Genomic DNA, 24,895 nt, shown 5'->3' on the forward strand with positions numbered 1-24,895 from the left:
TACAAGTTAAACAACAATGGCCCCAACACTATATAACAATATTTCAGTTACTAGTTAACCAGCGTGCATCAGACTGTCATGTGTCTTTTAAGCTTGAACAAAGCAGTTTTAGTTTAGCACATTTGTATCTCAACTGTGTTTGAAGGTGAACGGCTAAATGAATATCTAGAATATCAAAGGAAAGTTTTAATTTTGTATTATTTAGCAGCTGTAGGCTATAATTGGTGAGAGATGCAATCCACTCTTGTATCAAGCACATATTGGCAATACATTTTTATTGTATAACATGCGTTGACTAGTGGTAAGAAGTATGCAGATCCTTTACTTTGGTAAAAGTACTGTAGCAATACCACAATGTACCTTTTCTTCTTTATGGTGATTTTATTTTATGTCTACCCGGCCTACAGACAATAATCTACCTCGAGAAGATAAAGGTATTCTAGTCTTTTCCAGTCTAGTCTGTGGTACTAATTAATTTCTCCCAAGATTCAGTGGGGGGTATAGACAAGTAATCACACCTGGGGTCACACCTACCATGAACGCAAACTCATACCATGTGCGCAAAATGGGAGGGGGCCCTTCCTTACTGCCTACCCCTTATTCCGACGCCCTTGCTTGGACCACACCCGTCTTCAAACCCAGCCTTCATTTTGATCTAAGCTACACACCTAGAAAGTTTTGTGACTGCACCTTGCATAGTTATTTTCATATTCTTAAGCTTCTTTGGTTTATGTTCTATGTTTCTCCATTGGGCATGACAGTTAGGGTGTGGCTTTCGTTCCCATGTGCTTCATCATGTTGCCTTTTATTGTCCTGTAGTGGTGGTCATTTTTGACAGGGGCAGACACTAGACAGTACAGTAAATGGTAGCGTAACATGGAAATACATGTATTCTACCACTGGCCCTAACATGCAAGAACAAAACGAATAATTATACAGAAAAAAAAATCAACACAATGCTTTTGTACTTTAAAGTAATGAGACATTGAACAACAAGTATTATGCAAGATGGAGATAAAAGTGCATTATATGTTCTAAAACAAACCAAACCTTGTGATTTATTTTGTGGACTTTGGTTAATATTTGATCACATTTTATGGCAGCCTTTTATTTTGGTCCACTTGTATTGGATTTGATTGCATTTAAACACATCAACTGTGTGTAGCTGTAAAATGACACAGTCTGCTCTTTTCTTTTTCTACGCAACTTCTTTTTTCTGTGGTAAGTGAGTTTAATAAAAAGTGTCCTTATTGTGTCCACTCACACGGGTCATGCCCTTTTAGCCATGGATTGGGCAGGTTAGAGAATGCTATCTTTCGACATCTTTCAGTTGTTACGGCTTCTTTGTACAGTCTTAATCATGTGCATTCTTATGAAACTCAATGTTGCGTTAATAGTTCACATGACACTTGAGATGCTGAATCAGCTGCACAGCAAATATTACACTGTCCCACAAAACTTTATCGTCAACCTGAGAGATCCTGCAGGGTCTGCAAACATTCTGTGACTGTACACTTTGTTCTCCTCTGCTCGCCTCCCTCACTGTTTGGTTGTCACATTTCACCTCAGGTTTTCAATAGACACAGCGGCGGCTGTGGCTCAGCGGTAGAGTGGTTGCCTGCTGGTTGGTGGTTTGAGTCCTGGCCCATGTCAAAGTGTCCTTGGGCAAGATTCTGCTCCCAATGCTGCGCATAACCATGCTGTAGCAAAATCTGCTGCGCATTGGGAGCAGGTGGCACAGTGTGTGAGTGGGTCCTGTACTATGTAAAAGCACTTTGAGTAGTCGTTGAGACTAAAAAAGTGATATATAAGAACGTTTGTTTCATTCTGCTTGTTTTTAACATCTGATTGTATTTCCATTGACTTCAGTTTTTCTCCATGACTGAAGTTTGTTCAGTGAATAATTGCTGGATAGCTGAATAGAATATTCAACCTGAAGTTTATTTAATTATTTGTGATGCATCTGAGAGAGTTAATACGGTTTAATAGATACTGCACATTTTTTTCTGCTCAGTTTTGGTACATTCTCTCTGTCAGGTGTCTATTTAGATCAATGGTCAGGTGGACACACATGTGCACTCACTGTTTTGTTGTATGCGTGTTAAGCTTGAGCTTGAATTCTCATCAAAACAAAACATTTTAAAATTGAAATCCACATTTACGTTAATGTCTACCTTCATGGTCATGTGTATTAGAAAAACTATGGAATTCCTGTGCTTTGGCTCTCTCTGTCCTAACACCAGGGACACACACTACAGACCTATCTTTTAACAATGGGACATGAATATGTGCATCAGCTGTCTGCTTGAGGAAAGAAATGGTTACTGAGGCCATTGGTGTCTCATGTGATGCTCCGATAACATATATTTTATTTTTTAAGATGGAAAGAGCAAGAACAGAACGTGAGTGGGTTGGCTGGTGCTCCATTGTCCATCGGAAGTTGCAATATTTTCAATTTACAGTAATATCTTTTTAAAGGATTTCAGCACAAAAAATGATGGATACTTGATTACAATGATGTGCAAAATTTAAGTAATAATAGACATTAAAGCTGCAAGCAGCATTGGATGAGCCCTTGCACCTTGGGGTTACTGATGGACGCTGCTCCTTGCAGCCGTGCCTTTGCGCGGTACTCAGACACTGCACATTGTCACCAATAAAAAGGGAACTCTCTGCTGAGTTTAAATGATACCTCACACAAGACTCTACGACGTAGACTCTATGTAATACAGTTAATTAACAGTGAAAGGGGGCGTGGCTAGATCATAGTGTGATCAATGCAAAAAGTAACAGAAATGAAAGTCACTCCCCTTTCAGCGAAATTTGCCGTTTTAAAAACAAAATAGGTGACCTAGGTTCGATAAATAACTTTAATAATAATCATGTTTGGGGAGGTACAAAGATTCAGTGAACTACGAACACGTGCGCGTGCCAGCAGGGAGCGCGAGCGCATGGAAATATTAGCGCGAAGATTGTCTCGCATCACCAGTTTCTTTGTTTACAAGCCGTTCACTTCGTGCATGCTAACCAGAGCGTGCACACACCAATGGGTGTGTAGACCGTTAGAAGCTGAAAGCGCACATGGCCTCGGCAATTTAGCTACCTGACTGAATTTAGTGAGTGATGGTTTCAATAATTTCAATATTTTCCGGTATATTTAAGTTACACAGGAGCTCTGTTGACATAGGCTACAGCCTGATTGAGTTATTGAGCACAACAGGAGAGCACGCAACGTTAGCCGGCTAAAGCTCTGGTGGGAAATTATTGGCTAATGCTACCGTTAACGTTAGCCTAACATTAGCTAGATATTGTTATTTAAGTTAGCTGCTAGCAGAGATGGGAAGTAACGAAGTACAAATACTTTGGTACTGTACTTCATTTTTCTGATACTTTTACTTTACTATTTTTTGCGGCGAATTTTACTCATTTTTTATTCATGGCTGAAGTTAAGTTTCTCCAGCTCTCCCCAGGTTGGCAAAAAATGCATCTCAAAATGCATTAGATTGATGCTTTAAAATATGGAATATTTAAAATTTTCTTTCTCCTTCAGGGCTAATATCCTTCTCACCTTTTTCACCCCTGACCCATTGTCATGCCTGAAGTATCAGAAGTATCTGCTGAGTTGAATGATAGCCTACTTCACACAAGAATACCTTAAAATGGGTCACCAGTTATGAAAGTGGCCGTGGTTAAAGTATAGGGGGCAGCTCAGTTTCACATGTGCACCAAACATAAGTTTCATGTAAATTGGATTATGTTTGTCATAAAAGGCTGATTTCCTGTTCCCAGCAGGGGGTGTTCTGACCAAAAGTCAATTTTGGCTTATAGATGTCCTTTGGCCTAGACCCTTGTCAAGCGAGAGAAATTTGGGGCAGATATGACAATGTACACTCAAGTTACAACTTCTTAATCAATAAATGCTCAAAATGGCCACCATGCCCACACCATTGGACAAAAAGTTTTGCCTTTAATACATTTTATCGGTAAGGTCTTTACATGACACAGACTGAATTTGAAGTTGATTGGATGAAATCTCTGAGTAGTTTGTTAACCCTTGTGCTGTCCTCCAGGTTCAAAATTAGCACTCTTTTCAACACTTTTTACATTTATGTAAAATAATGCACGTAATGCACGCTTCTTCTTTTTTTCTTTTTATGTTTTTGTCGCTTATTTCAACGTTTTGGGCACTTTTTTCCAATTACACCAGTATATTCTCAACTAAACCTATTTATGTGCACTAGTTTTACACTTATTTTTTGGAATTCATGGTCAATAAACTTGATTTATATCAACTGTTATTTTATTTTAGTGTAAGAAAAAAGCAGAAATTATGAACGATTTTGACTAATGGTTAAGATTAGAGGAATGAAGGTAATGGATAATCATAGATAATTCTTTAAAAATAGAGACCTGATCCTTAATTTCCTTTGTGAAGAGCATCTCATAGAACCATCCATGTTATTTTGGAGCAATGTGGTTAAAAGAATCCCAAATTTATGATATAGAAACTTTGAAAAGGGGTCAAATTTGACCCGAGGACAACATGAGGGTTAAAGTATAGCACCTATAGTTTTGGGCCTGCTTCCTGTTGCCACTAAGGTGCGCTATGACTTTGACTCAGTTTTGACCTGTCGCTAGTGAAGGCAAACTGAAGCTTTCTGAACCAGTGAACAACCAGTGAAGCTTTCACAGAGGGTCAGTACTCTGAGGACATCTGGTCTCTGAGGACATCTGGTGGTGAAAGGCAGGATAGTGTGTCACAAACTGTTTCACAGAAACTAACCATGAATGTCTTTGAGTCAAAGATGAATACATTTTTGATTATGAATTCATGGATAAATAAATGACAAATAACTAAGCCTACTTCTGACCTTCCATAAATAAAAATGTAATTGCCTTCTCTACAAAAAAAATCAATAAAGGTTCAATTTTGGTTGTGAACTTGTCTTGTGTTTGTAAACAAATACATCAGTTTTGGAGGGAAATTAATGAAGAACACATTGCATACACATTTCTATGATTATATTGAGTACGTAGCCTAGAGCAGCATTGTCTCTGTTACGGCTTATCAAGGCTTGGGCCCAAATGCAGTTCAGAGAAGATTATTTATTTAACAAAAACTGAAACAAAAAATGTCGAGAAGTAACACAAACAACAAACAAAAAGTGTCCAGAGATAGGAAGGCAAAAACTTACAACAAAAGTAATCCAGGCAGGAAACAAAACCACAGGGAACCAGAGACGAATAAATCCAAACACAAGAGACAGAAACAAGAAACAGGTGACACAAGGGCTCCAACAGGTGAAACACATCAGGGTGGGGCAGATAATCACAAAGGCGGGAAAACACAAGACAGGAAATAACACAGGACTACTACAAAATAAAACAGGGAAACAACGACAGAACCTCCAAACCACGAAAGACTATAGCTATGTTTCCATCCACACGTTTTTTATCCAAATTAAGTGATATTGAATGAAAAAAGCCTTATGGAAACAGTAAAATTCGATAGAATTTCATGAATATGTTTTATCTTGTTCGATATACGGCTGATGGAAACGTTATTTGCTGAATAAAGAATGAATTGCAATTAAATTTTACGTTGTGTTATGGCTGCAACCTGCCACAAAACAAAGAAGTTTTAGTAAATTTCCGCCCAGTCTTTGCGCTCTGTTAGCACACATGGCGGGTGTCAACAAAGACAGATGGAAGTGGACGAACGAGGAGACGAGAGTTTTGGAATTTGATTTATCAGGAACTCGCAAAGGAAATCGACATTTGTTGGTAGACGGCGCGATCCATTTTGTCTAGAAAAACCTTTTTCGCAAATGTTTGCTTGAATGTTGTGCAATTCAGTGCGAAAATGAATGGAAACTTGAAATTTGATAGCAAAACAGCATATGACGTCATTACGCACAGGTTGTTATTCGCTTTAAAGCCATTGAATGGAAACACACTATCACCAGCTTTATTAGCATGAGTTTTTTTTTACCGAACTTCAGATAATTTGATTGACAAGTGGATGGAAACTTAGCAGATCATGGGGATCAGACCTCCGGTGCTGGGTCTAATATTCTCATTTTAGCTGCTGCAGCTAGCTAGCAGCTAGCCACCAGCCCTGTGACCTGCGTCCCCGCGGTTCGCTCCCCGGTGCTGACTGACTCTGGTCCGTCTGCAGAGCTAGCCTTACCTGCTCTAGCTGAGCTGGGAATCTGCAGACCTCGTGATTTATTCATATTTTCTTTTCTTTGCAGACAGTGATATGCTGTGATGCCCGTCTCTGAATATGAGAAAACTGGCCTTTTTTCATTTCTATTTTTGAGTGATTTTATTTTTTGTTACAGAGTTCGGGATCGTTTCATCACGTCGCAATGCATTGTGGGAATCACGGTACGGAAGTAGACATAATACATAGTAAGTAATTGAAATTGTAACATTGGTCATTTGATAATAAGGTTTTATTTATGTTATTTTAGGAAAAATGGTTCAGTATTGCTGCATTGTGAACTGCTGTAATCGGTCTCACGATCGACAGGCAAACGGCTGATAAATCCTGTTCGCTTTCACCATTTTCCTACTTGGAAAACGACACAATGAGATTGGTGTCTGAAATTACAAAGAGTTGTTGGACAGCTTGGGTTGAGGCTGTACAGAAGAAAACCCTCACCTTCGACAATATTTCCAAAAAGCAAAAGACATGCTTGTTTGCTCACTGCACTTTCACTAAGGTAAGGTGTTATCATCAAAGCTGTTGTCTTTTTGCTTTGCTTTGTAGTCAACTTCGTTTGCGTCCGTTGCTAACTGCTAACAGCTGATGTTTTGTCAAGCCTAAAATATGTTATTAATAGTTATCTATGCAAATAAAGCTCCTACAAGTTGTGTATACGTGGACGTACAATTACTGTGTGAAGAGACAGACAGGAATCAGACAGGAAAAACAAAGTCCAACTTTTTCTGAATCACATGTCTTGGCCTTCATCGGCGAAGAGAATCCTTTCACTAGCTTCAATATTATTAATTCTTAATAGCATTAACTGAGAAATCATAGTAAAGTAAAGGCTTTGCTTACATGTACAAATAGAGAAAATCACAGAATACAAAATTACAGTGAGATGTACAGTAGATAAAATAGAAAACACTACACCAGTTAAACAAAAGACTGAGAGAAAAATAATTTTTCCTCCATATTTCCTGCAAAAGTTTTAGAGGCATGAGTATATAAAATGATCCAGTACATCACGAGAAAAAAATAGAGGAATATCTGAAAAAGTCAATATAATTTTGTTTAGTGTAAAAGCTTTTTTGGCTGCTTTTAATCTTCTCAGGACCCGTCAGATTTCTATTGTCACTCTATAGGTTTCCAGGGCTTACGCAGTAGTAATGAAGCAGCTTGGTCATACGAAAACATATTCTGAAGAAACCCATGCCAACTTTACATTTTTTGACCCCCGAGAAGAGGATCTACAATCATTTATCACCTGCCTTGTAGCAGTAGACCCCGTGCTTGTGCTGGGGAGGTGGAAAGCCAAAGCTGCGCACCCCGGGCTCAGAGGGGCCACAGTTTCTCCGTGGCTTTGTGATGGGATACCGGACACTTCCATCAGCCAGCCAGCCTGCGTCACATCTGTCCAGCCCTGTTAGTTTCCAGGCGGCGTAGAGCTGTCCGACTTTGGCGAGCACTGCTCCGTCCTCCTGACACGCCTGCTGAGCCTCAGTCAGGTTCATCTTGTGAGAGGGCTGAAGATAGTACACTTTCCCTTTTGAAGAAAACACATGATTGTTACATTTACCTTCTGCAAGCTTGATAAGGCTCTCAAACATTTCTGTGTTTCAGACCCCCAACATTGGACAACAGACACCCATTTGACTAGTGTTTGTCCAAGAGACTTCTACATTTCTTATTATGTTAATTTACTTTTAACCCATGCACATAAAGAAAATATTCAAGACAGAAAAATGGGATTATGGTATTCATTTTTTATTATTTTATTGGGTTATCAATTCTCTTTTTAGATGTATTGAAATGCTGGCTTGTTTAGCTTGTAAGGATGGCATCTTTGCTTAAAAACAATAAGGATGAAAGGTGGGGCAAACTAGTGGCATCTAATCTTCTAGAGATGAGCTTTGAAGGTTCAAATCATTAAGGGTGCACAATTCAGAAAATGTCACGAATCACTTTAAAATTGACTTTTAATTCAAAAACGCTTCTTAATTTAAAAAACAATCCACAGTATTTAAATGTAGTTACTTTTCCCATGTGATAGTGCACACTCCATTACAAAAAGAAAAAAAATGAAACGAAAAATATGAATCGATTTTTGGATATTCTATGAATGGATTTTGAATCTGTAGAGCTTGAATCGCAACACAAATGTGAATTGATTTTTTTAAACGCCCCTGCAAATCATAGACTTGAATTGTAGTTGATGTGTGTACCTGTTTTTTTTTTTAAGTTATATTTTTGGGGTTTTTATTCCCTTTATTTGGACAGGACAGATGTAAGTATGTGTGAAAGGGGGAAGCAACATGCGGCAAAGGGGCCACAGGCCGGATTTGAACCCGGGCCCGCCGCGTCTAGGAGCAAGCCTCTGTACATGGGCATCCGCACAGACCACTGCGCTATCTGGATGCCCTGATGTGTGTAGCTGTTAACTGAATGCCCTTGTGATGTTTACAGCACTTAGGAAAGTTTCCCGTAATAAGACTATGAATTACTAATTACATTTCTTTGTGTAAGATGTCAAGCTCATAATTAATTGTTGAGCTGATGAGCTAAAAGCAATGCAGGATTCATGTTGGCTGCTGCACACTATTATAATTATTATTATTATTATTATTATTATTGTTGTTATTATTATTATTATTAACAGTGACAGTGCCTTCTAATAAGAGGCGACATGGAGCATAGAGAAGTGCTTGTGGTACTTGAACATAGCATGGCTCGTTTTCACAGAGGACATTTTGACATGCCACAGTAGGAAAAGCACAGGTGTGAACAATAGCCTTAATGCTTCAGTTTCAGGTCCTGGTGTTGTGCATGCAGGCTCACTGTCGCACTGTCATGGCTTACTGGGACACTTTAACAGAGCCATTGTTATTTGCCACACCTGTGTGTTTCCTTTGATGAATAGTCAAACTGTGCTGTGAAGAAGGCCTTTTCTACAGATTGTGAACCTGCCATTCTTGGTCTCACACCACCTCACCTCGGAGTGAAGAGGAGAAGCAGAAGACATCGTAGCGATGAAGGTGAAGATGTCGTCTTCCGTAGCTCCGGACACCTGGGGCGAGGTTGTGCCCCCCACAGGGCACTCTGGGCTGGGTGATGGGGTACTGGACTGTCCCATCAGCCAGCCAGCCTGCATTGCACCAGTTCAGACCCTCCTTCCAGGACTGGAAGAGCTGTGGGAAGGTTGCTAGGATCGAACCCTGCTCCTCACAGGCCTGCTGGGCTCCCAGGAAGCTTAGATGGTAATGACCTTGAGGGTGCTGGTAGGGAAACACTACTCCTGGGTATAGGAATGTGTTAGACACTATTACACAAACTGTGTGGGCTTAAAAGGTTGTTCATAGGACACTTGAATAGAACAGAGCCTAAATTAATGTTATTAGTTACACCTGTGCTATGACGAGTCCAAATGTCTGCTGTGAAAAAGGTCTTTTACAATCAACACATTCAATACAACTAATACTAACAACTTACAACGAAAATCAACTAGAAGGCTATGTGAAATGTTTGGACTCCGGTTGCCTCTGATAATGGAACTCATGGTTTCAGTGTATTGTACCTTGTAACTCCAGGTAAACTGAAGTGCTCTTGTCCTCCAGTCCGTCCACCACCTCACAGTGGTAACGGCCTGCGTCATTCAACTGGAGTTCAGTCATCACAAGTGCAGCATCTCCTGGGAAATCCTGTCTGAGCTGGACACGACCCCTGGCCAACAGACAGACTGGGAGTTTCAGGACACACAAGCTCATACAGCCATGAAAAACCCCCAGAATAGAGTAATCATGATTATTATACATTATGTGTCCTTTCAACAACCTGAAGTCCCCAAAGGTTCGACTGCGGGAGCCGATAGCCACCAGCACGTCTGTCTCCTGTCCCCCAGCAACAGTCGGGAGCCAGGACCACTTGACCCGGACCTCCCTTGGCGAGGTCAACTCAGGCTCATACCAAAACCTGCATGGCATGGTGGCATTACCCCCTGTGACTGCAAACACTGATGGCTGAGCAGAGTCCACATGGAGCTTCACGCCACTGAAATGAACTGCAGGAAATATTGACTTTACATCTAGAGCTTGAAAAATTGGACTAGCAGAACACATATTGCAGCGATTTAAAGACACATAAAGTATATGTTATTGATCGTGTGCATACTTTCTTTGTTGCCATTTCCATTGAGGAAGTCATGGTAAAAGAAGCTGTTTGGGATTGAGAAAACCAGCTGAGCCTCCAACAACAGCAGGAGGCAACAGATCCTCATCCTGGCTGTAAGGACAAATCCGGATCCTTAATGGTTTCTACAAAATCCCCAAAGCCCGCAGAGAGAAATGCGATTGGAGTAGTCCCTAAAAGCATAGAGGAATAATTACTTTTGTATGACTACTTTTTTTCTGCAAGAATTTTTAATTAACAAACACCCTGTTGTATTTTTACCATCGGGTGTTGCAGCAGGACAGTGCCAGTAGAGGGCAGCATGACGCCATTTTATGTGAAAATGTAAATTTACCACTTTGATAACTTTTCTGTACTTTATAAGTTAATAAAAATAATGCTTCTGCATTTCGACACAACAAAACCGCAGCTTAAAATGACCTATTCAAGAGATGGAAATGTTAATGATTTGCATTGTAGTTTTAGTTTTTCTACATTGGCTACAACAATTTAAGAGCATAATGTGTTGGCTTTCACTGGTTTACTCGACATTTGACTAAGAGCCTAAGAACTACACCGATGACCATTGTTGACTCCGTTAAGGAACAGCAACAGACGCCAGGTGAGAATAAAATACAAAATAAAATAAAAGTCAAAAGGCAAAAGCTAAAGGACTAATAGGCTACATTAAAAAAAAAATCTAGTAAGTGATTGGTGTTGTAAAGATCTCCACGTCATATTTGACGTCATTATGTTAATATTTATTTTCTTCACTTACCGTTAAACACCTTGGTATTCTGCCTGCGTGGAATGAATCCCTGAGGAGAGAAGAGCTCTGACGCCGAGGAGCAAAAGTACGACGTCTGCTGTGAAATAATTTACTTTCTCCCTAACCCTGGTCAAAGAAGAAAAAACATCAAAAACTGGTTTAGTCTCCTCCAGTTTTTGTCGATGATAAAACAGGTACAACTCAGTCAGTAATGGAAGTGTATCCTAACTTTTCACTAAAGAGTAGCACGCCTGTAGGGCTGCTCTGCCGCTATCAGCTGATGCACTGGGAACTCACCTGTGTGTGTGTGTGTGTGTGTGTGTGTGTGTGTGTGTGTGTGTGTCTGTCTGTCTGTCTGTGTGTCTGTCTGTCTGTGTGTCTGTCTGTCATGGAAAAGTCCCAAATTCAATTAATCAGTACTGTACATTCAAGTAGTTAATGTGTTAATAATAAAATAATGCTTGTTTTTTTGTTCATATTTACCAGTCGAGTGTCAATTTGTAACATTGGATTTTCTTTCTATGATCTTTAAAACGCACATCCACATACAGTACACACAGACATCCCCAGTGAGGACAGATGTGTTGGAGATGCTCCGTCCTCCACCACAATCATTTCATAGAGATGAAAGCTGTTGCCAGGGGCCAAACATACCAGGACTGAGCTTAGCAGGGAGATGATTATCTAACAGGGTGTAATTACTCTTGTAAAGAGCAGGCCAAAGCCTGGTAGTCTAACATGGAGACAACTCTCAACATCTTAGATTGGCAGGGAGAGTTTGTGCTTTACCCAAGAAAGCAGAACGCAACTGACAGCAGGTTCTTCTGAGTTTAACTCTATTTTATCTGACAACTGTCAAATACAAAGTGCCACTGCATCTTCCTTACATGTTAGCTTTGGGCAGGGATATGTTACAAAAGGAGGAGTACTTATGGATGATATTAACATCTGAACAAAGCAGAGATGCCTCCTAAAATAGCTAGTATGCTCTCCTTCATGCTGCTCCCTTTGTGTCCCCTCTATGTGGCCTCCCTGACCTGTCTGTTCATGCAGAACTCTGCCACTGACACCCGCTCTGATATGGACGTTGCCTAAACAAACGGGACTCTAATAGCCAGCAGTGGGAAATACTCTGTTATGCAACTGGTGCCATTTGGTTAATCAGCTCATCCCACAGCATGACAACATATTTTGTGCCGCTTGACTGAAAAAAAAACCCACACAGAAATATTTATTTTACCATTTAATAAACAATCTCAGTTCAAGACCAACAATTAAGAATTATAAAAAAGAATGCAAAACAATGTTTATTTTCTACACATCGTTCTACATATTTCACATGTTGTAAAAAGGATTAAATTAGAATGAAATGATTTGTCAGTCCATCGTTTGATTAACAGATCAAAAAATGGGAAAGTTTTAAATGTTCTACTCTTGGAAAGTGTTATCTCTTCTAGGATAGTTGGAAATGCCAAAATATACTCCATATTGCACAGGCCCTGCGTCGTTAAAGTTTGTGCTCCAGTCGCTAAAGAGCAGCTTGCTATTGTGAGATGCGGTGAGTATGCTGGTGAGGATGTTTGTCATCTCTGCACACTGCTAAAACAAAAAGATAGGGTTGTCAACAGGTGTGGGACTGCAAAGGAAGGACAGTAAAAGTTGAAAACTGGCAATTTAGCTTGGACAACTGGAGTAGGTGAAGGGGACTATTATCAGGGGAACCTGAAAAAAATGTAGATTCTTAAAGGGAGCAAATGACTAAGAGCAAATCTATGCAAATTTAGTTATTATCTAAAGGTGCTAAACTTAAAATCATTGATACTTCATAGAAGATTCTCCGTGAACAATGTCAAACAATGTTATTAACAAAAACGTCAAAAAAGGTCATTAGTCAGAAAGTGCTACAAGTGATACAGTCCCAGCAACCAACAGAATCTTTATCCAGACAAACAGATAGGAGTTACAGAACCGATGATTCTGCCCAGGATCCATTTCTCTGCTGGGGTTTCAGGATGGAGCGACCGGATTAGGATGGAGCCCTGTTGGATTAGTGACTGCTGAGTTTCTAATCATCGCAGCCCAGCAGCTCCATGCGTAGGGTGATGCGCTCGTGCCACTCCCAGGGGACGACTCGGACATATCGGGCGTAGAACGGAGGCTCGAATAGATTCTTCTTGTGGGTGTTGTTGTCAATGTTGCCGTTGAAAAGCTGCAAATAAATGTTAACGGTTAAAGTAAAAAAATGATTAATAATTGAGCCAAAGTTATTCTATATAAAGCATGTTCAAATTTACTGGGAGCAACAATTCTGTTGCATGAAGAAACAGGCAATAAGCAGGGAGGAGATGTACACGTGGTCAAAACCAAATGTCTTACTGACCAGTTGTCATCGGGGGGGGGGGGGGGGGGGGGGTGTTGTTTATCAAACTGAGCTGTGCTGCCCTCTTACAGCCTTCTGACCCAGAGCCTAACAGTCCCACCCAGACGTTCAGAGCTTTCAGACAAAGCCCCTGTGGCAGCGTCATTATGTCATGAGTCTACTAGAGCTCTGTGCTCAGTAAAAACATCAAAGCTTGTTTTACAGTTTTATTGGATCATCTGGGTCTAGCCATTGTGGGTAAAACTGCCCTAGTTCTCTCAGAGAAAGAGGCTAATGTTCCATCCCTCCATCAAGAGACATCATATTCATCTTATCATAAAGGGAAAGAGAGAACAGAAAAGGGAAGCTGATATTTTGGAGTTCTCTTTACAAACTGTATTGCTTTTTAAGACTTTGGTTTAGTAAAAAACACTTCAGAAAAAGAGGTTTTCATTTATATAACACTACCAGCCTTTTTAAAAGGTTCTGCATTAAAATGAGACTCATGGATAAAGACATATAAATACATATATAATAATAATAATATATAATAATAAATACATATATACACTATTCAACTCTATTAGGAAATAGGTTTTAGGGATCCACATATGTCTGACCTTATCATTGCTGGTGTTATCCTCCTTCACCATACTCCATGACTCTCCATCGTTACTGTAAGCCACTTTAAACAGGGACACAAACTGCACCACCCCAAAGTCCTTGGCCCCCTGAGTGATGATGCCTGTGAGACGCTTTGTCTTCTCTAGGTCGACCTGATGAAGGAACAAAGAAAACAGTTATACTCTGCAACATCTGCTGGCTTTTTTTTTTTCTTCTTTTTAACCAATGATGACATTTTACCGCTTAGGTTTCGCCCTCACCTGGATCCACTCGGAGCGGTTATTGTGAGCAGGGGACCAGGCGTTTGTCTTTCCCTGCTTATCCAGTCGGGCCAACTGAGGATGCCACGTGAAGGTATCAATACCCCATGTGCGGAAAGAGCTGGAGGCTAAAAGCTGCCCATCTGAGATGAGGCGAGACTTCATTCCCAGAGGCTCTGAGCAACCTGCCGTGTTTGAGTAAACTGTGAATCAAAAGCAGACGGAGAGACGGAGAGACAGAAGCGAGAGGAAAACCAAAGCGACAGAAAGAAAAAAAGAGGAAAGAAAAAAAAAAGAAAACACCCAAAGAAATTAACTTCACCTTTCTTCCATTTGAAGAAAATCTGAAATATTCTGAAGAATGGAATCATTTCAATTAATCTTTCCACCCACAAAGGACCAAGAGGAAGGAAAAGAAAGAGTCGCACAGAAGAATGCATGCAATACAGTCTATAAAGCTACGTATGCAGTGTGTAGACATTCGTCATGCTTCTCTGTAAATGTTGTAGTTGTTTTGTTTAATTAAGACAAAGCACAAAATGATGTAGATGGTTTCTGTCTCTGGGCTTGGAACTGCTGCTTTTTATTGCTGCACAGTGAGGTCTACCCACATAATGCTGTTTAAACTGTACATTTTCCATCTAACCACCAATGGATGGAGGCCTTGTTATGTAGCTGAAATAAACTCTTTGGCTGTCATTATACTTGTCAGTGTAACCACAACAAGAAGAAATCACCACCAATATACAGTAGGAAAGTTAAACAACAGAGACTGTTCACTTTTCCCTGCTTCAGGGAACTATACATGTCTTTTTTTATCCTTTGTTCAAAATGCAAAGTTCTCAGACGCTATAAGTTGCCCTGACTTGAACTTACTGTAGGTCATCATCGACATCAAATTTGTTTTTTTTCTATCCACCATGCCAAGTTTGGTGTGCACGTTGTAATTGTAACCGGATGTTTTCTGTGTGTTTACCATTAAGTTCACAGCCCACCAGTTCCATGCGCAGTGTGCAGGCCCTGCGGCAAACCACAGGGATGATGCGGATGTACTGGGCCACGATAGGAGGGTCAAAAAGGTTGGTCTTTGTGCTGTCGTTATCTGTGTTGCCCACGAAAACCTACAGCACACAGACACAGGACATAAGGCAAGTAAGCTGAAGAAAGAGGAGCTTTCTGCTGGAAAACATTGTAAGTAACATATATTTATAACAAGTAAAGTCCTCTCACCTTGTCCCTCCGTTGGCCATCCACTCTGTAAGTGGTGTAAGCGCTTCCATCAAAGCTGCTCGCCACCTTGAAGGCCTTGATGTACTCAGACGTGCCCATGCGACTTGCACCCTGAGTGATGATGCCAGTCAGACGCATCTTCTTCTGCATGTTAACCTGTTGTCAACAAGTGTTAGTCAGCTTCACAGCTCTCATTCATCAGCCTCGTGATTTTAAAGTGATCACTTCTCTCACCTCGATCCATGGGTTCTTATCATGGGCGGCTGAAGTCCAGGCATTGACGATGCCTTGGTTGTTGAGTCGAGCCAAGTCCGGGCCCCAGTGCTGAAGACCCAGAATGCCGTGGTGCACAGAGGAAGCTGAAATCTGGGACTCCACAATTGCTCCTCCCTCCATACCCAGTAGAGAAATGCAACCTGGGACATATATCATCAAGGGTGGAAGAGAGTAATTACATTTACTACACAGTTCAAATCACATTAACTACAGTGCAACTTTTTTGTTAAGTGTCCACTGAAAGTGGTGCTGAAAAAATATGTTGTATTTTCCAAGCTTTCCACTTAAAAGAACAAAAAAAAAAGAAGATATTTTGAATTTTTACTCATGCTTGTGTAAACTAAATTATTTGTCCGGGATAGTATGTCATTCTTTCCAATGGTAATTATTACATTTAACACACATTCATTTGGCCAATTCCATGAACACAAGTCCTTGATTTCCTTTCACATTTTTTTTAAAAGAGTTTTTTAGGAAAAATAAGGGACATTAGGCTACATAAATCTGAGAAAAGTGCAATTAAATGACATGGTCGTTGGTGAACGTACGCAGCTGGCACTGCTTTCCAACATTTGGTGAAGGGCACTGACAGGTGTAGTCTCCATCGAGATCTCGACATATCCCTCCATTCTTACAGGGCTGGTTGGCACAGTCGTTCACGTCTGAAAACAAGAAAACAACTTGATGTTTTCCAAAAAAAATGTTTAACTCCTTAAACTAACTTTAGTCAGGAATCACAAAAAAGATGATTGTGGTGCACACCTGCTCACAAACAGCAGAGGGAGGTTGAGGCAGGTGGAGGGCTACAATAGCCTCACTGTGTCTCCAACATACAGATGATACAATTATGTTCTCTGAAACTGAACCCGCTGACAGAAATGCCCCTGAGGGCAACACTGAGAACACACTCTTGGTAACCAGTTTAACAGGCACAGCAGGTTAGGGGTCAAAGGTCACAGCTGATAATTCTATTTTGTGCCAAGGCACGATGAATGTGACCAGACATAGGAGATTTTAGTAGGGAATTTGCATGGTGTGTCACCATCAGTTAGCCCACAAACTAACTGTGTATGGAATAATAATAACAGCTCCAAAATCCACACATGGAGAAAGTACAAACTGGGCTTTTTGGAATACAGTTTGTATATCAGCTGATAGTGAAATTAGTCAATAAATGTCATATGTGAGGTTTCCCAGTATTTCGTCTATCTACTTTATATTGTGTTTAACAGATAAAAGCCTCACTTTCCTCCACAGTAGCCATGGCAACAAAGCAAGTCTGTGGTCACTTCTTGAACGTGCACGCACTGCCAGACCTATCTTCACAGAGCTGTCAGCACTGGATTCTTTAAATCAATCACGGCACTAAGTCCCGGATGGTGACTATGGTGGACCTTGCAAAACAGATAGCGGAGATGGAGAAAAGGGAGAGACATCTGGCGCATCAGGCTTTATCCCAGTAATCCGTTGAGCCAGACTACTTCCCAGTATCCCCCTTTGAACACTGCACATGTAATGCTCACCAATCGCCACAGGGTGGAATGCTTGCACAGCATGACTACATGGTTTATCTAGAGCAGTACACACAGCGCATTTCACTCCCAAATAGTTCCACAGAGGGATGCTGAACCAAATGTTGATAATTCAAACACTATTCAGACGTTAGGCCAAACAATATAACACTTTTTTTCTGTTTGCAGCTAAGTCTCTGGGGGACAACAAGTGACTGCAGATAACCAGCTGATGGCGAGAGAGAGGAGGACATGTATTAAGATCTCTTGGTAATGATGGTCTTATGATCTGGTCAAAAACAGTTGCTCTTGAAGGGAATTATTGGTTTTGACTGCATCTTAATATATTTTGTACGACGTTTCCATAACATATGCAGTGAGACAGTCAGAAGAAAACATCTGACTCTAATGATAAGGAACCCAGATCTAATTAAGTTTAACACTTGCTACACACTACAAAATAAGATTCCACTATACAATAATAAATTAAATGTAAATGTTGTCCAGCCTTACTTCAAGTCTCCTACTAACCCTAATGAACTGAGCAGATGACATGTTGACGTGATGCCACATGAGTCAGTTTAATTCTTGTTCCCGTTAACACTAAGAGGATTTGGTTGCAACAAATGCCTGTATGGCTGTGACAACACTGGCACGACATGGCTAATAACACTGAAAATAGGTGAGGGTCGTGAAATAGCCTCACAGATTTGATCTGGGATTATTCTTCACATGTTTTGGCAATACTGTTGGCATGACATTCATGCCCAGTATGTCATCTGTCCGTTGTTTCTAGTGTTACATGCAAATGACATGCAACTATTACCATCTGACAAAGTAACTTGGACTTGTTAACTTCTGAAATACTATTTTACTACTAACATATCATTAGTTTAAACTATAAATTCATGTCTGTGCATTTACTGTATATAATATCTGGGACAGATTCCATCCCATTTTGACACTAGTCCAGCCTGTGACTTCTGACTGAACCAATTTAGAAAATGTTTGGGAGTAGACGACCAGACGGCAGAAAGACTACAATTGGTGGTCAGGCTGCGGGCTTTGGGAGGGAGAGCTGTTCATTTAAAAAACATGCCTCTTCAGTAATAGCAGGAATTGAAGTCCTGAGAGTTACTTTAATTCAGACTACTCTGTCTCTATTAATCTTTTTCATCCATGTGAGTTTTGCTTCCAGCAGTCATTCACACAAAGCCTATAGTTGTTTCGAACACTTCTTTTACTCCAGAGGATTTTGATAATCACATTCACGCTTGAAGAAAAATAAGCCTTCCTTTTCTCATTCTTTCAAGTCATTCTTCCACTGATGAAACACAAACGTCAGCAACAATTCAAAGTCATTATATTAAGAGGATATGATGGAATTCAATAGTCTCAAATTCTTCATCTGATTTGGTCGAGCTTAAGCACACAGAGATGCAGTGTTGAACCTACGTGGAAGGGGTCTGCATGCTAAGAGACTTGGAGTGGTCTTTTTACTAATTAGCCAAAGAGAATGACCGCAGTACCCGCTGAATGAAGCCCTTTCATGGAACTGCTGAGCTGACTACACATTTATTCGCTGATGCTGTGACAAGATGGAAAAACCTCACGTGTTCACACTTATAGAGAAATCTGTTGAAAGTGCAGACTACTCTGCCATTTGTATTACAGTGCCTGTTGGATGAAATGTAGCCTGACATTTTAATTTGGTTACCTTTTTCTTGAATTAGAATCAATCCATTACATTTTTTTTGTATCTAGATGCTCTGCTTTTTATCAAGGCCAAACATTCTAAATGATAAAACCTTCCCGTCAGCACTTAATGGTTAAATAAAAGACAAATTCATTGACTAAATAGCAAGATATCTCCTGAGAAACTGCCAAGACAGCATACGTGTTACATGTGCTCTCAACTGACAGTAAAATTAAAACATATTTTTGTTAGGTAGATGTGTTCAGAGGGCAAGGGAAGCAGCTCAGACTCATGAATCCCATCCAGAAGTAGCTTACTGGTCTGGCAATGCACTCCCTGGAAGCCTGGCTGGCACTTGCAGATGTACTCGTTGAAAACGTCTCCTCTTCTGGTTGGAGTGATGATCTCACACTCCCCATCGTTCTTACAGGGGTTAGGACTGCAGGGTCCTGAGACAAGGAAGAAGTAAAGAGATTAGTTCAAAGTGTGTGATTAACCATGCTTTTCCTCCAAAAGGTTCCACTTTACCGTACCTATCTCTGTCAGGTTGCAGGTGTCTCCACCAAAGCCATCCACACAGATGCAGATGAATGGATCCTCTCCTATCCCTGTCACACAGGTTCCTCCATTATGGCAAACATTCACCTCACAGTAGTCACCTGAGTAAATGGCAAAAAAAGGGAGTAGAAGTTATAAAAATCACATCCATCACTATTACAAATCCATGCAACAAGACTTTAACACAGCTACTACCAATGCACTTTACATTTGACCCATACAATAAGTGTTATGTGGTCCATTTGTGTGCACAATGGTGGTGTATTTAACTTGTTACTATGGATACTAAAGACACATATTTCTCCACTGCCAGTAGCTACAATAAACTAGACAATGAAGTGCAGCTACAACTCCTCCTGAGCTTGTTGTGCTGTCGCTGCTGTTCGTTCAAACCAAAGGGTTAAGCCACAGCTGAACAGAACAAGCTGCTACTCATTCTCTGGGGGTTGTCACAAGTCATTCTGGTAAAATGAAATAATTCAGTATGTTATTTTAAGAAGATTGAGGTGAAACAAAGGGGTTTCAAATGTTTTCTCAAAAGCCCCAAATCTTGTAGGCTGACGTAACTGTTTTACAGAGGCTATAGCTTGATATCACATGAAAGCAGAATGTTTGCAACATCTGGCTCTGCCCCTGTACATAATGATGTGTAAAACTGGTTAAATGCCCCTTTTGAGCCACAGTTGGTAACTTTTATAAAACATAACTTGTCATATTTGCACAAACTGTTACTATATGCTGACAGTACTACAGAAATCTGATAATCTGTAAGGGAATGAAAATCACATTCCTCTGCCTCCTCCTTGTGCTCCTAATACCATAAGGAAAACAGCCAATCAGAACTGAGCGGTGCTTGGTTTTGGCTTGACTTGGTCACAAACTTTTTCCATTTTACGGCTAAACAGAACACTAAAATATGATTTGAAAACATTTGAGGAAATAAATAGGCAATGTAGTAACATAATCTTGAGCCTGATCAGAGCTGTCTAGTTTTACAGTTCCCGAGCAGTCATTGACACTTGAAATTTGGGGCACTTTTTATTTTTATTTTTACAGATTATCTGTTTCATGTGCTACTGTCAGGATATACTGAGAGTTTCAGAAAATATGATGTAATTAAAAGTTTTTTTTATTAAGATACCTACTGAACCTTCAATATCAAAGTGATAATGGTAAAATAACGAGTTGTCCCTGCACTGGGAGGGAAACACTTCCGTGTTTCCTTTTTATTGTCTGGCCCGGCCGTCTGTAACAACAGTGGTGCTGCGGCTTTGACTGTGATGCCCAAAGTGCTGAGTCACAAAGCGCTGGATTAGGAAAATGATGGTATAGACCTGTAGTGGGAGTGGCAGCACACAGATTTATGAGTCACACTGGACTGGAGCTGTTAAAATTACAAAGCCTTAACTCAAAATCATTGTGTTTTTATTTTTTGAGTCACTAGATGCCACGTCAGAGTCAACGTTCAAGCTCTGAGCAACACGAAGTGGAACTACTGGCCTTTTGTAATTTTCATTGGCATCTGTGAGTAAAAAAAAAAAAACAATCATATGGATGATATCGGTGAACATGATTTTGTCACTGCTCAAACTGTTTCATACTAGAACACATCTGACAGTTGTCAAACCTCTTAGAACTAGGCAGACGGACTTTGGTACGGAAGGGACATGTTACAGCTTGAAAACATACCTGACTATTTTGACAGAAAACATTATTGACCAGAGGGGACAATTTATGCAACAAAAAAGTTGAGTTATAAATAAGATTTATGTGGTAAATAAACATGGTTACAATGGAGTTTAATGTGTAAACAAAATCTTAAAGGTGCCCCAAGCGATGTTGGGTGACGTTACTTCTTGTTGACGTTTGAAATATTTTCAAACAAAACGAGACTAGCTCGCCCCTCCCTCCTCCTCATCCCGGCCCCTCCCCCTCCATTCTGTGCTTTTTGTGCACTACCCCCCCCCCCCCCCCCCCCAAATCCTTCTTGTCTGTTATTGGCTGGAACGTTGGAACACTGTTGGTGTAGCTTCGTGGTGCAGGTGGGCACAGTTTGTTTTTGTTGCTGTTTGTAGACCCAGGGCTGTCTACAGAGACTGTGTTTTTTTACAGTGTGTTCTTTGGGACAGACAGCTGCAGATAGTGAGGAGATGTTTTTTTACAGTGTGTTCTTTGGGACAGACAGCTCGCAGATAGTGAGGAGATGTTTTTTTACAGTGTGTTCTGGAGACAGACAGCTCGCAGATAGTGAGGAGATGTTTTTTTACAGTGTGTTCTTTGGGTCAGACAGCTCGCAGATAGTGAGGAGATGTTTTTTTACAGTGTCTTCTGGAGACAGACAGCTGCAGATAGTGAGGAGATGTTTGCTGTGACAACAAATGTTGTAACCTAAAACACGTGTGACATCGTTAGAGCACCTTTAAAAAAGTGCCCAATGAATAAATATTGGAATGCCTTTGTCAGCTCTATATTTGAGGAATGTTGTCTTTGTGAGCATGACAACAAACCGTGAGAACAGTTATTGTTTCCTATTGCATGCAGTAAATACTGAAAACAATATTTGGTTACCCATTTACTTTAATGGAAATGCTGCCAACACTGACAACAGAACGTGTCTACAGCACGTGCGGTATTAAGAGCTTGCAGGATTAGCCAGGTGGCAAAGATGCATGCAGCTCTTTCAGGAACGAGCAGTTACACAATGTTACAGTGCAGCAGCTCACATGTGGCTCAGGATACACCAGCACACCTGACTGACAGGTGGGTAATGAGCAAAGCAAAATAGGCGCTGAATGTACACAAACATCATGGCAGCAGATGTACGGCAGCCACACACAGTAAAGACAAGTGCTCCTGGTTGCTGCCTAATTTCCAGGTTAAGTGGACAGCTGGTTAAAGTTGGCTCCACATATAGAGATGGAGCACATATAAGAGCATTTGTTTGGTGTTAATGGCCTCTCCTGCTGCACCACTTCTTAGTGTGATATGAAAGGTGCCTGAAGGGGCAATGCTACATTATATAAGCACAAATCTATTGGTTGCATTGGTGATGTACATAATTCCATTTTACTACTGCAAGTAACATCTATTTTACAAACATGCCTAACCATATAACCATTGTGTGAAATAAAACTTTGTAATAAGCCTCACATGTAATGACAGAGTAGTGTCACATTTATTTTTCTCAGCGAAAACAATAAGAGTGGCTTTAAGTGTGACTCAATCTGCATCGAGAGCTAAAACAACTCACCCTCACTCTGTGGCTCCAGGAAATTTGGGGTATAAAATTGACTCGCGCATTAGGCTGTGGCCAATCCAAAGCATCCGTCACCATGAGTTTGACTGTTGGTATATGTGTGCATAATGCATTATTTTGTGTGTGTTCACGTGTGTTCTTACACATTTTATGTGTATGTTTTCCATTGAGGGCTATTTCTAAAGGTTTAATTGTGTCAAATTTCAAGCAGAATTTGACTCAGCGAGTTTGACTCAAAGTGTCATTTGTTTTGCTTTTGTAAAATCTCACATGTTGTGACGGGACTTACAAATCAATGTATTGAGTGCAACAAAACTCAAGTCATATGTTGTTTGGTGATGGGAAATTATCATAATATAATAATAAAATAATGTAAATATTTTGTTAAAACAGCTGTAACATATAATACATTTGGCATACATAGCAGCTCCAGTAGTTTAAGAGACAGGACCAACCAGCTGCACATCTCCCTTTTTGTCATTCATCAAAGGTCCCAGTTTTCCCATCACCACAGACCTTGACACACACTACAGAAAACAAAACTGGATCTTTATGAGTCAGTAAAAGTCAAAGGTTCTATGAACTGAAGGTACTAACTATCGTCATGGGCAACAGAAAACATGTCATGGAAAATAAGACTAGGTAGCTTAGAGCTGTGCCAAAACCCTCTTGTGGATTATTTGGAAAAAATAAAGGAAGTCTGGTGTTAGCAGAAACCTATGAGACAAGTCAACAACATGAACAGACAACAGGAGTTCTGTGTGAGAGCGAAAAGTTACAAAAAAGGACTTACCTCTGACTGAACACAAGCAAAGTAGAAGAGTAAAGGTTGTTAAAGTCGCTGTTATTACATTCCCGGGACGTTTCATATTTGTTTACCCTTACTTTGTTTGTTCCGCAAGAATTTTTTTCCGCGGCGCTAAACGTCTGCCTAATGATGCCTTAAAGTGCTGTCGGAAAAAAAACCTAACCCTGGAAACCGTCTATTAAGGAAGGACGAAGTGATGAATGAGGGACTTGGGATTTTTCGATAAAGACTTGTGACGTTATATGGGCGGGGACCTCGGAGCCGCCAGTAAACACAGACAGTGACGTTTCCTAACATAGTAATTCGCGGTAGCCTAAATATAGGCTATGGGACTATAGCCTAAAAGTAGGTAAAAAAAAAAAAAAAGCCTATAAAAAAGAAAGGAATTGAATTTGCAGCATTTGTTTCTAGTTGTAGCAGCCTATCACCAAACAAGCTAGACAACTCTAAATGAATCAAAGAGCAAAAATAAAAAGGTTAGCAAAGGTTAAACAACAGCCTGTGTGTGCTACAGGCTTTATGAACTTAATTATTATCTCTTTAACATATATAAGCTCTGGTTCCTGGATATCTAAAATGAAAGGGAGACAACACTTTCTGTGGACCGCTGCACCAATGCGCTTATGTCTCCATTTTTTTGTACCTGTTACTATTTTCCTGAAATTATATATTTCACTGTAATTAGCACAATCAATTTCGCCTCAGTCACTGGCTATGTTGAATAAAGTTTACATAACAGTTATTTCTAACAGTATGATTGTATTTATTATTATTATTATTATAATACAGAATTTTCAGAATACAAAATATCCTTTTTTTTTAAATGTATTTTGTCACACAAGGCTTAAAATGGAAAATTATATTGGATTGTTAAAGTACAAATAATAATTAACAATACGTTTCAGGTGATTTCATTTCTGGCCCTGAATCTTGAAGTTTTTTGACATGTAGCTTGATCTTTGCATCAACAATATCCAAGCATTAACTTAAAAACAGCAACAACAACAACAATCCAAATTATCAGAAAAATGCTACTGCTGATGCCCATGAAACAGTTCTGTTATCCACGATAAATTACAAGAATAAACACATAAGTATCAGGAGACTCTATGTAGCTCTCCACTCTGCGCTGAGTCACTTGGAGCAGCAGCAGAGCTACGTCCGGATGCTCTT

General features: G+C 40.2%; 2 protein-coding genes across 3 annotated transcripts; both read right to left on the reverse strand.

The window, feature by feature from the left end:
• Positions 1–5,906: 5,906 nt before the first annotated feature.
• LOC116704680 (hyaluronan and proteoglycan link protein 3) lies at positions 5,907–11,431 on the reverse strand. Its single transcript, XM_032540318.1, has 6 exons — positions 11,154–11,431; positions 10,379–10,569; positions 10,043–10,268; positions 9,786–9,931; positions 9,204–9,506; positions 5,907–7,757 (listed from the first exon to the last, which is right to left on the reverse strand). The coding sequence occupies exons 2-6, from the start codon at positions 10,482–10,484 to the stop codon at positions 7,468–7,470; spliced, it is 1,071 nt and encodes a 356-aa protein (XP_032396209.1). The 5' UTR covers positions 10,485–10,569; positions 11,154–11,431; the 3' UTR covers positions 5,907–7,467.
• Positions 11,432–12,374: 943 nt separating this feature from the next.
• On the reverse strand, positions 12,375–24,100 carry LOC116703948 (EGF-like repeat and discoidin I-like domain-containing protein 3). 2 transcript variants are annotated; one of them, XM_032539185.1, is made up of 10 exons: positions 23,708–24,100; positions 19,634–19,759; positions 19,418–19,549; positions 16,442–16,555; positions 15,852–16,033; positions 15,618–15,773; positions 15,364–15,508; positions 14,388–14,572; positions 14,124–14,279; positions 12,375–13,353 (listed from the first exon to the last, which is right to left on the reverse strand). In XM_032539185.1, the coding sequence occupies exons 1-10, from the start codon at positions 23,781–23,783 to the stop codon at positions 13,210–13,212; spliced, it is 1,416 nt and encodes a 471-aa protein (XP_032395076.1). In that variant the 5' UTR covers positions 23,784–24,100; the 3' UTR covers positions 12,375–13,209. The 2 variants fall into 2 exon arrangements, with proteins under 2 accessions (XP_032395076.1, XP_032394988.1); XM_032539097.1 differs by having other exon boundaries at positions 14,388–14,590.
• Positions 24,101–24,895: the final 795 nt, after the last annotated feature.

This window comes from Etheostoma spectabile, chromosome 1, assembly GCF_008692095.1.
Source record: "Etheostoma spectabile isolate EspeVRDwgs_2016 chromosome 1, UIUC_Espe_1.0, whole genome shotgun sequence".
NCBI lineage: Eukaryota > Metazoa > Chordata > Actinopteri > Perciformes > Percidae > Etheostoma > Etheostoma spectabile.